The sequence below is a fragment of the Tursiops truncatus genome, chromosome 7 (assembly GCF_011762595.2).
Source record: "Tursiops truncatus isolate mTurTru1 chromosome 7, mTurTru1.mat.Y, whole genome shotgun sequence".
NCBI classification, from domain to species: Eukaryota; Metazoa; Chordata; class Mammalia; order Artiodactyla; family Delphinidae; genus Tursiops; species Tursiops truncatus.
The window spans coordinates 9,202,374-9,214,844 of record NC_047040.1 but is presented as its reverse complement, the minus strand read 5'-3'; the positions used below and the strand labels follow the sequence as shown (position 1 = coordinate 9,214,844).

The 12,471-nt window shown below is 37.1% G+C and overlaps 1 protein-coding gene across 4 annotated transcripts in view; it reads right to left on the bottom strand.

Annotated features, from left to right (window-relative positions):
* Nucleotides 1-5,772: 5,772 nt before the first annotated feature.
* SLC16A14 (solute carrier family 16 member 14) overlaps nucleotides 5,773-12,471 on the bottom strand; it is a 35,392-nt gene continuing 28,693 nt past the window's right edge. For all 4 annotated transcript variants that reach the window (XM_019923496.3, XM_019923498.3, XM_019923499.2 and 1 more), the window contains one exon: nucleotides 5,773-8,695. In XM_019923496.3, the coding sequence (XP_019779055.1) occupies nucleotides 8,544-8,695 (152 nt within the window). In that variant the 3' untranslated portion in view covers nucleotides 5,773-8,543. The remainder of the gene's footprint in view (nucleotides 8,696-12,471) is intronic.

Genomic DNA, 12,471 nt, shown 5'->3' with positions numbered 1-12,471 from the left:
CATCTAATCTAACCAGCCACCTGTTTCTGTATATGAAGTTTTATTGTGCCACGGTTTATGACACACAGTGACAGAGTTAGATAGCCACAATATAGACTGTATGGCCGGCAAAGCCTAAATAATTCTCAGGGAGGGCAAGTTAATTTTCCAAAGGTTTTATGACTAATAAGTGGTAAAGCTGAGATTCAACTCTATGCCTACTGAGTCTATGTTCTTAACCACAAACGCCACACCACCTCTCCTTTCAGAGCCAAAACCACGTTTGGCCAGTGCAACTTGAAAAGGTGATGGAATTTGCCCAAGGTCATATTTGAAATTATAAAGGGGAGGACCTTGAGTGTACTATGAGAGACCATACTAATTTAGTTGGCCAGAGAATGTTCCAAGCTTTTGATGAACTAAATTATTGCCCATTTTTCTATAAATAAATATTGTAAACTTATTTAAATACTAATAAATAAATTCTTCTTCAAGGCCCTTACATGCTCTTAGGGAAAACCAGGGAAAGGACTGAATAACAGAGTGGAACATGGCTCACTGGGACCTTCCCAAACTCAGTCCTCTCTTCTTCCTGATACTTTCCTCCACTGGGGACCAGGCCTTCCCAAGGAACTCGCACCTCTTTCCACTTCACCTGACAATGGAAGAGGCTACCCAGTGCCAGTTTGAGACCTTCGGCCCGACTCTCTCTGTTTTCATTGTCAGAAGTCCACACAGTTCATCTGTAGCATCTTTAATGCATTGCCAGTGATCTGCTCTCTGCCCTGACTCAGTTTCCCTTTCTTAGACGCTGATGGCTCATTAGCTTTAAAAAAGGGAGATTAGAAATCTCGTTCTTAGCTCACAGCTGCACCATCTAAGCCTAAACATGAAGAAAAAGATGAATCAGAAATCTACTAAAAAAGTGTAAATATGAAACAAAATATGACTCAAAAGCTATCTATTCCACGGCTTTATCATGTTAAAATTTTACCTTTTTGGTACCTTCTAAGTTGTGGCATCATTTTAAGAGACATCATTCGGAGTCTAAAGAAAGAGGAATTGAATATTTTAAATGTAGATGTGATGAGTTCATTAAAAGCCAAAAATTGATTGTTACAGCTTTTCAACCCAGAGAGGCAAAGCCATTGAAGTACCCTGCAGGGTAGGTGACTGTGCAGGGTACTTCATCACAGGAAGTGCCTCTGGCACCCAGAGAAAGACATGTAAGCCTTACAGCTGACACTGCTGAATGCTGGCTGGCTGGAGAGTCCGCAGAAGAAATTACAGCAGCGCCACTTTGTAATGATACGGTAGCTTGTCAGATCAAAGATTTAGCTGCAAACGGGAAGGCTGAGTTAATATCTTCTCTGCAGAATCGTACTTCTGTCTCACAAATGGACAAATCAATAGATGTGGCTAGACTCGCTGTTTTGCTTGTGTTCATCTAGTATCACACCAACTAGACAAAGATCTTTTATGTGAATGCTTGGAAGGAAACACAAGGGGTGCTGAACCATTCAAAATACTGAATAACTTGATTCACTCTCGTGGTTGATCCTGGAGCAGCTGTGTTGAGGTTTGCACTGATGGTGCAGCAGCAGTGGTGGGTGCTGCTAATGTCTCGGCACGAGTCAAAGCCATGCCACCAAAACGCACCAGAGGTCATTGTATTTTTCATTGCTATGCTTGCGGTCCAATAATGGCCAGATTCACTTAAGGACATCCTTGAGGAAACAGTAAAAATGACCACCTTTTATGAAGTCTTTACTCTTGACTGCACATCTTTTTAATATCCTGCGTGACAAAATTGTTACCAAGCCAAACTTGGGTCCACTTGAGCGGCAAAGCCAATCTACTGACAACCCGGTTGTGGTGTAGGAAAGTGCAGTGTTTATTGCAGGGTACCACGCAAGGAGAACAGGCAGCTCATGCTTAAAAAACCCCAATTCTGACAGCTTTCGGGGAAGGGTTTTTAAAGACAGTGTGAGGGAAGGGGTCACAGGGTGTGTGGTCAGCTCACACACAGTTCTCTGATTGGTCGATGGTGATGTAATACGATGAAGTTTTGGGAATCTCAGTCATCAACCTTCTGGTTCCAACTCGTCTGGGGTCTACACTGCTGGTGGTCAGCATGCAGTTAACTTCTTCCACCTGGTGGGGGTTTTAGTATCTGCAAAACAACTTAAGGATATGGCTTGGGAAATTATCTATAGCCCTTGATGAAGAACTAAAGGTCCTTGACTTTGTTTTATGGCTAACCCATTATTATTTTTGACTTGCTTGACTGCTTTCCTTTCTTTCTGCATTTTCTCAGTTCTCTGATTAAATTTGCTCTTTGGAACGCAGGGAAGGCCTAGCAGGCTAGAGCTTTTTTACAAATAAGAGATGAGGGATGTGGGGTGGGGGTGGGGGGGGGTGTCCCTGGGAAGGCCCTGCAGGATCCTGCTTGGTTTCGAAATGGAAAATATGCACAAGGCACATCAGCTGCAAATCGAAGTCCATCGGTTGTCTTGAGGAAAAGCACTTGTGTAACTGAGTTGCAAACTCAACTATGGATTTTTCGTGAAATACCATGTTTATGTTTGGCAGATACATTATTGAAAATGAGACTGTCACTTCAAGAAAAATAACTGCAGTATTTGTTGCCAATGATAATATTTAAGCTTTCCAAAGGAAATAAGAATTCTGGAAAACTTATATCAACCTCCATGAGCTTGTCCACTTCCCAGTTGAGATATAATTCACATATCATAAAATTCACCCTTTTAAAGTACATAATTCAATGGTTTTTATATATTCAAAAATTTGTGAAACTATCACCATTATCTAGTTTTGTCACCCCCAAAAGATACCACGTGCCAATTCCTCTTTCCTCCTAGCCTCTGGCAACCACTAATACACTTTCTGTCTATGGATTTGCATATTCTGGACATTTCATATAAATGGAACCACACAATTATCATATGATTTAAAAAAATATTGTTTGAGATATGAAAACATTTGGAAGATCTACAAAACTCAGTAGATTAGTATTTTCCAAATTACTAAAGCATTATGTTACAAAATCCTAAATGGGCAAAAGAGTCATTCACAGTGCAAAACAGGCTTTTAATGTAACGTTTTACAAAAAGTTATATGATATGGTGTCAGATTACACAGTGCAAATAACCTTTAAGAAATACCACTTGTTGAGTTTTGTTGTGGTATCAAAAAAAAAACAACCACACTACAATTATCTGAAAAGACTATTAAAATAAATACTCCTCTCTTTCCAACTACATATAGGTATGAGGCTGAATTTCCTTCATATATGTCAATCAAAAGCATATATCAAAACAGATTGAATGTAGAAGCAAACATAAGAACACAGCTGTCTTCTATTGTGCCAGATATTAAAGAAATTGGCAAAAATGTAAAAAAATGCTGCTATTCTTACTAAAAAAAATTTTGGGAAATATGGTTACTTTTCAAAAAAATGTTATTTGTACTAACATAGTAGGCTCTTTATTATTTTAAAATGAAGCAATACTAAATAATTTTAAAAATTTCTCAGTTTCACTTTCTAATATGGTAAATATCAATAAGATACAGCCTACAAAAACAAAAGATCTTTGGGACTTCATTGGTTTTCAGGACTGTAGCATGGACCTGAGACCCAAAAGTTTGAGAACTGTAAGTTTAGCACTTGTCTGCATCTTTCATTTGACAAACAGACATACCTTAGGGATAGTTCTGCATTCGTTTTATTGAACCTCTCTGTGTCTTTTATATTATTAATTACAGTTTCATTTAAACAGGTTACAAGTCTCATCTCCCTTAGCTTTGTTATTGCATCATCACTTCCAGCAATAGCAGCTTCCTCTGCACGCGGGCCAGTCGAGGGCAGGCACTTGGCATCAGCCTGCCTTGTTCTAATAGGAGCCCAGTTTACATCTGTTGAATGGAAAGAGACTAGGGAGACAGACAGTGGAATAAAAATACTATACACTAGGAGTGCTCCATGGAGAGTAATTAATCAGAATGTCATATGCATAAAAGGAGATAATCAATGTGAGGGAGTCAGGAAAAGCATTTGAAATTGATTGGAGGTAGGGAGGAGTGTTTATCACAATATTACACACTATGGGCAAAAATTAGAAGCACCTAAATGGCTAACAATTGGGAATTTGTTTTTAAAACATTATAGTTTATACAATCATTAAAAATGATGTTGCAGATAGGTATTTGCCATCTGGAGTTTTTTTGACTTAAACTGACCGTTTTTCCTCCCTCCTCTCTGCCTCGTCTCCTCACCCCTTAAAAAAAGAGTTGACAGAATAACATTATCAAAACTGTGTTTAATGCCTCAGTTGTGCTGGAGTGAAAAAAATGGTTGAGACCACTGTACTGAAGATGCACATCTACTGATACGGAAAGATGTCCTTGATAGAGTGTTCATGCAAAGAACAAATTATAATTTGCTTTATAATTTATAATAAAATTTAATTATAAATTATACTTTAAAAGTATAAAATTGTTTTTGAGAAACACATGCACAAACAGTAAAAGGGTATAAAAGATATTGCAATGATTATATCTGGGTACTGGAAGTACATTTAAATTTTTTCTTCTTATTTTTACACTCACTTCAATATACTAATATATACTTATTTGCTTACCAAATTCAGTGTATTAATAAACATGTAACATAATACTTTTGTAACAGGAAAACAAATTATTTTTAATTTGTTAAAATATAACAGAGCTCTCAAGCTTCTCTTTATCAAGGTGTTACACTAGTAGTCATTTATCAAAAGAAAAAAACAATGCTAATAAACTCATTTTGGCTTTTTCAAAAAAAAGAAAGAAATTGATTGGAATGTTTTACACTTAAATATGCTGAGAGCTGGTCTCCAGTTTTAGTGAGCATAAAAGTCAACTGATAAGCTTATTTATTGGGTTGGCCAAAAAGTTCTTTTGGGTGTTTCTGTGACATCTTATGAAAAACCCAAACGAACTTTTTGGCCAGTCCAATACAAGGCAGATATCTTGGTCCCATCCTCCAAGATTCCAATTCATTAGGTTTTAAATAGCCCCAGGAATCTGTATTTAAAACAATTTTGGATACAAGTTTTAAATTGAAAAATCCTCATGTGCATAAGGGAAAAAGTCAGGCCCACCCCAGAGCCCAAACTTCCCTCCCCAGAGCTGAACACTGTTAATGTTTCCTTCTGTTTCCTTCCAGAAATGTTCTATATATATATATATATATATATATATATATATATATATATATATATATATATACAAGTCATATGAATAACCTTTTTTGTAGTTAGCAAAAATGTAATTGGGGGTACATTAAACATGTCTTGCTTTTTTTCTCTTAGCAATATATCTTGGATACTGTTGTCTAATTTTACATATGAATCGGTCTTTTTTTTTTTAACAGTTGCATAAATACCATACTCTAACAGTTCCCATTGATGGACATTTAAATTATTTCCAGTCTTTTATATAACAAACAATAAATCAAAAAATCCTTGTTCATTTGTCTTTGTTCATATGTAGGAAAAAATTTTAGAAATGCAGTTGCTGGATTATAGGGTGTGTGCATTTTAAATTTTGTAGCTGAACTTGGCCCTTCTAACAATCACGCTCAGTGATTCTCTCTCGGTGGTTTTATAACCATACCTAGAGAAAAACTCTTCCAGGGGAAAGAACCAAACAGATAATTATCACTTATATTTTAGGAGTTTTCCTCTTAAAGATAAGAAAATAAAGGTTTTGTACAAAAACTCACTGACCATCTTTAAAGAGGACAAAATTTATTTAGTTTTATGTAAATAAAAAGTATTTGGATATGTGAGGGGAAACCTGTAAAGCACATAACAAATATACAATCAACCCTATATATCATCAGGATACATTTAAACAGGAAATAATGTATTTGCTGTAATTCTTTATAAGCATTCTCTTTTTTTTCTGTTGGCAACATGAATATTGCAAGTAGGTTTTACTTTTGTCTTTGTAAAACAGGGACTTGATTTGGTAGAGATCACCACTTCTAAAAATATGGTAAATCAACAAACAACTGGACAGACTGAACATAAGCAGGTCTCACTTGGATATTTAACTAAAGCTGGGTCATTGGATAAAAAGTTCGTATTTGTGATGCACAACTAGTAGTGCAAGCATCAAAATGCATCAGCTGTATAGCACCATTCCCAGTATTTAACACCGCCTCTTGTTAATTTGGTATTGTCAGTAAATAAAAGTAAGGGAGTAATGTAGTCAGTTTTAAAACACACAACATGTTTTTCAATCTATCATCCTAATTTAATGGTAAATATAGAGAGAGAAAAACGTTGCCTCAGCATTTAAGATTACCTTTATCAAAAACAGAGAGCTGGGTTCTTTCACAGCAGCCAAAGATGTCATGATAACAAACGGGTCATTGTGTTGGACCAAATGGAGTACGACATGCAATTTATTATCTATAATAATTTACAGGCAATTCTTGAATCATTGGAGGTAATATTGCATATGTTAGCCATGCTTTTGTTTCTCCTTTCCATTAGCCGCCTTTTATGATTATTGTTATTTTGGTGGTCCCTTTCATTACCCAACCCCTCCCACTAGACATTAGAGCAGGAAATAGTGGAGATGAAACAAAAAGGAATCGTGTCCATGTAATCACTTGTTAACAGCTCTAAAGGGTTTGGTGGAGTAAAAGACTGAAATGGATGGCTAAAATTAGGCTGGGGTAACATTCTGTGACTCCAATTACTAGTACCATTCCTGCCTCTAATTACCAAGGATAACTGAGAATGGTCTGTACTCACTTTAGATAAATTTGACCCAAGACACTGGCCATGATATTAAAGCATTTTTGTGTGTGTGTGATGAGCAAATTGTAAGTGGAAATTTAAATAGTTCTAAAATATGTGTAAACAAGTAAGGCAGCCAGAAATTTCAGAATGATTCTGGGAAGAACATTCTGCAGTGTGAAACATGTTTGGCTTAGAAAAATAGAGATCTCCGATAAAGGAAGTGCACTACGTGATATCACGGATCACAGTTATCTTCTGTTTGAAATCAATCAAGAGAACTATTTTAAAAACTGTGCTGAGCTCAGGCAGATGAACTGTCCATAGAACAGCAAGACACTGGAGAAGGGCTATTTGTTACCACTACTGCAATGTCAAGTGCACAGACATTTGGACCAAGGGCATTTTATTATCCTCACAACCTGATAGTCTCATATTTGGGATTAGTAACATGCTTGACAGACGATTTAACCACCAACTTTACATGTTAACCAGCAATTAGTTTTCTATTTTATTTACTGGGCAGGAGAAACTCAGAAAAAAATTTTTCTATAGGCCTCAGATCGTGCTCATAAACTAAGAGGCCAATGAAATGAATAAAAGTGCTTGAATCGTAGCCCTTGATTCAGTGGTTGTATGCATGAATATGACTTTCACTAAGGAGATTATTAATATTTATTTGTTAAGGTTTTGTCTCAAGGTTCAGTTTATAACTGGATAATATTGAATTAGGAGTAACGGCAAATGCTTTTCTTAGAGAAAGATTTAGAAATTGTATGCCCTAGCTGCAGAATTCTTTAATAAAAATATAAGCTGTGTTTCTTTAATTGTACCAAATATATTACCTTTGAAGTTAGAGCCTGCTTTTGTTTTACACTGGTAGATCAACAGCTCCCTGTAACAATTTCTGAAATCCAGCATAGTCTTCTGCTTAAAACCCATTTACAGGTTTTCCCCACTATCTGAAAGCAGAGTGTTCTGTGAAACCTTAACTGAAATGGCATAAAGCAAAGAAGCCATGACCTTAGGTCACATCTTGCTCATGGATGCACAAAATAAATCGAGATCAAGTACAGATGCTCACAGACACAGTTCAAAGCTATGGCGACTTGAGGCTGAATTGCAGAATGTGGTTCCCCGGAAGGAGCCTGACGGTGCCACTCTTGCTGCTCCGGCCGAGCTGCCTCTATAAAGGTTCACAGCAAAACAAACGCTGAACGTGGTTCCCCTTTTCTTTTTGTAAAAGCGAAAATCCTCCTTGGGTTTCTTCTGGTGAGTGAAAACAGGTACTAACGTAGGTCTTTCATAAAAGCAAAGCAGTGGAAAGCGCTTTCAAAAAGCGGGGGAGACCTGTATCTGTAAGATTTCCAGAAGCACTTAGATACCCTATTTTCATCTTAAAAAGAAGTAGTTGGGTTGAAAAGCTTTCATTCTTTGTTTTAAAAACTGTTTCTAAAACCCTAGTCTTAGTGGATGATGAGATACTTTTTAGGAGGGCGTTTCTACCAATGATTTAATAGGCTGTCTTTGCAGGACACGGTCATCTCTAAGATGCACGTAGTCCTTAATGCCTCTCCCTGCACAGGAAGGCAGTGCTGCTTTCAAACGAAGCCATGACAATGGCATTTACAAACGACGGTGCCAGTTATGGGACGACGTACTTTCCCATGATGTGTCACAGGCTCCTCACAGCAACCATGTGAGGTAGGCATGAGTATGGCAAAGAAATCTTACACGGGACGCAACAGGACGCTACACGTTTGCACCATCTATGTATTTTTTTCTGGACTGTCCTATAATTTGAATACACGGTTGAATGAGTAAAAAGAGTATTCCTACCATGTAGAGTAAACCACATATATAAAAGGAAAAATCATATTTTTGTGTGATGTCGTAGATCCACCCTACAAAACAAAAGAGAATATATTCAGTGTAAGGAAGTTGAGAAAATAAAGTCAAGAACTCAAAGCAAGCACTTATTGCTACTATAAATCATTCTCTAAGGATTTATTATATGTCATTTAATGCCCCAACCGTTCATTTAGCCATTTTTGAGTCTGGGCTGTTGGAACCAGAGTTCTTGGTGCGTGGGGACAGCTGCATTTATCTTTGAAGTCACTGGGGTACTTTTAAAGGCACTGAAACAGTAGCTGGCCGACCTATAGGGAGAATCTTCTGGCCCACAGCCCTTGGGGTAACTCTCAGGCCGGCACAAAGCCAGCAGCAAAAAGTGAATCTAATGATTTTCTTTTTACACAAATATAAACACAAATCTTTTCTAAAACCTCAAAACTCTTCTGAAGAAGATTCTCGTGTATACACAAAGAGGCTGGGCAGAAGACATTTGAACTTTCATTCATTCTGAAGTAGAAGGGTAAATATCTGTTCTAGAAAGAATCAAGATTTCCAGGTTTTATAAAATTCATTTACAGCTATAAACCTTTAATATGTATATTTAAATTTGTGAACGTTTAAATTGCCAAAGACATAGCTTTAAATGCTAACTAAATTATCAGTTCTTTAAAAAAAAATACTTTACTATTATAGTCTAATACTTTCGTATAATGATCTTACCAGGGCCTGTAAGATACTACCGTATTTCATGGACTCTAAGGCACCATGAATTACGTGAGGCATCATTATCTTATGTATCGATAAAAAAGAAATAGATCATAATTAAAATATGACTTGATATTTTCTTAGAACTTTGTACAAGGTATTCTGATTTCAGAGATGTTAAAATGTGAAAAAAGAGTCTCAGAAACTATGAAGCGTGATGTTTCATTCACTTCAGTTATAAGGATCAGTCGCATGTCATGGTCCCCACGTAGCCAGCTATGCAAACTGAGAGGATGAAGCTATATGCAGAATTTTATTTATGGTAAAAATGTAAATATAAGCATTCACTTTTTCCATTTCAACAAGTGCATTAGTTAGCAAAGGCATAAGAAAAATATAAATGATTTCATGACCAAACACAGCATTCCATGGTCACTTTAAGAAAATTATCTTTTAAAAAGTATCTAATTGGCAAATGAACGCATAAATACAACTTATAAGCTTCTCGACCAACAAACAGCTACACAAAAGCAACTGCTAAATGTGTAAACTACTATCTCTGACTTCCTGCGGCTTATCTGTGTCTCTTGTTTATTGTATCTAGTGCTTAAGGCACCTGGATGAGTCAAGGCTGTCATAAAGAAAAACAAACAACAGCATCGAAAATGTATACTTTTAAAAAACCCCTCAAGAGCTATGAATCCTGGATATACTTTAAAAGTAAACCAAGTTTTTGAGTTTGTTATTTGACATATAAAAGAAGAGAATACCAGAGTCCTTAGATATGGCTTAGTAACTGTTCTATCATCTTTTCTTAATTTCCAGTTTGAGACTAGAAGGACAGATAAGATTAAACATATAATCCAGAAACAGTGATTCAGCTTCAGCATTGAATCAGAAAGACACAGTGACATATGAACAAAAACACACCCAACTTCTGCTCGGTGCCACCATTTGTCAGCTGTGGACCACTGTGAATTATGATGAAGTGAATAATTCACTTGCAGATAACGCTGAGTGGTGTGTCTCTATAAGCAGAGTACATGACAGCACTATCTTCAGCTACAATTTCTAAAAAATCAATACATATAAATGAGGTTCTCATACCCCACTCATCCCATATGAAAGCTGATCTTGTCAGTTTAACAGTTAAATCCTCCCTTTTCATATGATCAAGTGATTGAGAGTAGGAAATGATGTCTCTAAATAACCAACAGTTGAAACAAGTTGATTTCCCATCCCTGCCTAACACGGACTCAGGACAAAATCCTCATTGGAGAATTAATTTGTACTTAGTTCAGACTATTTATGTACTTTTTGGTTACAAGTGTTTGAGTACAAGCTCCAGGGCTCTGTGATATGGCCCCTGTCCACCTCTCTTGCTGCCCAGAGCTTAACCACAAGCACAAGCCATTCTGAATATTCTGGAGTTTCAAACATATTTGTCTTGACACCTTGTCTGTACAGGTACTATTCCCCCTTCTGGGGGGACAGTAATAAACCCAGCACCCTTAGAACACCCTACCATCTCCTTCCCCCCGCTCCATCCTCCCTCTTGTCTCCGCAGACTACAGAAAATGTGTGCTAAGTGTGTTACACATTGATACAGCCTTATGTTGAATTAATTATATTTTAAGATCTTGCATCTTTCCCCTAAAAGTATAAACTTTTGTAAAAGCATCTTCACACACCCCATTCTTTTAAAGTAACTCACAAGTCAATTTCTCAAAAAGTGCACTCAACTTTACCAAACAAGTTTGGTACAAATTGGAGTAGTCCTAAATTTTATGTTACATTAATCCCATAGGTTTTCCCAATCTACCTTTATCTGAAACGATTCCAGATCCTGCCATCTCCACTAGTCTGAACTCAACCCAGTCCCAAGTCAGATGCAAAGCAGGTCAGGAGACAGTACTTTACCATGTGCTTTGGCCCAACACATGGGGACGATAACTCTTTAGAAACAAGATGTTTCAGACAAGATGCCCGCCTCCTTCATCCTTCACCATCTCTCCCTGTAGGTGTGAACTCATCAGTCCCTTGGTTTGGAGCTTGGATCCTTGGCAGTCCTGATCCAACCATCCACTGAAATCAACAGCTTCAAAGTAAAATCTGGTTCCCTATTAAACTGCATTTCCTTTTCATTTGAGTCTGTCAAATGAGGAGTGACGGCTATTTTTCTTACTTATTAAATAAGTGTTCCCAGCTCTTGATGAAAAAACATTACAAATTATTGTTAGGGTGTTATGCTTTATGCAAATATTGGAGATACGTGTAGGTTCTTGGTCAGTCAAATCTGGTGGCTGAGTTTTGCTATACTTTACCCTGGAAACATCTAGAAAGGTACTATTATTATATCTTTAAAAGTGATGAACTGAATGCCCAGTAACATTATAAATGAATTACATCATGAAGTTCAGGTTGCTGAGTGACATGGTTGAAAGGTCTGTTCAGTATCTTTGATTGCACGTTCTTCTCCTAAATGGAAATGTGTGATTGTCTAACATGCTACTAAATTGTACCAGACTTTTTAGTGCCAGTAGGAACCGCTTTGAAAAATGGAAAACACATTCATTTCTAAACCCATTAAAAATGAAAAAGCTAATGTGAACAGTAATTTTCCTTCTAGCACATCAAGGTAAGTAATAATTTCTAGTCAACCTGGAATTTCTAGCAAGAATTTAATGTGGTTATTTAGTCACTCATATTGCCAGGCACTTCGGCACTATCATGCATAAAGGCTGGCCTTGCATCTCTTGCAATATTGGCTCCTTGGCCTGGAAAGTCAATGAATTAAACACAATACGGTTAGCTAATCATGTTGTTCAGCACTCCTCAGTGCATGAATTCAGTGGAAGGAGAAGAAACAAACAAAAAGAAGGAGAGGTCCCTTTAGGTTGCTGGCCTGGAGATGTACATCAGAACATTGATTTTAGAGTCCCCATGGCAGCATTTGACACATATTCATGTCAGGTTTGTAATACAATGGTTTCTACCATCTATGGTGTATCAAATTCAGCTACAGACTCCACTTCTAGGGAGGAACGTTGAAGCAAGCAGAGATCAGACCTGGTGACTGAGGGTTGGGTATAACTCCATGTCTTCTAGTTATAATTCCTTT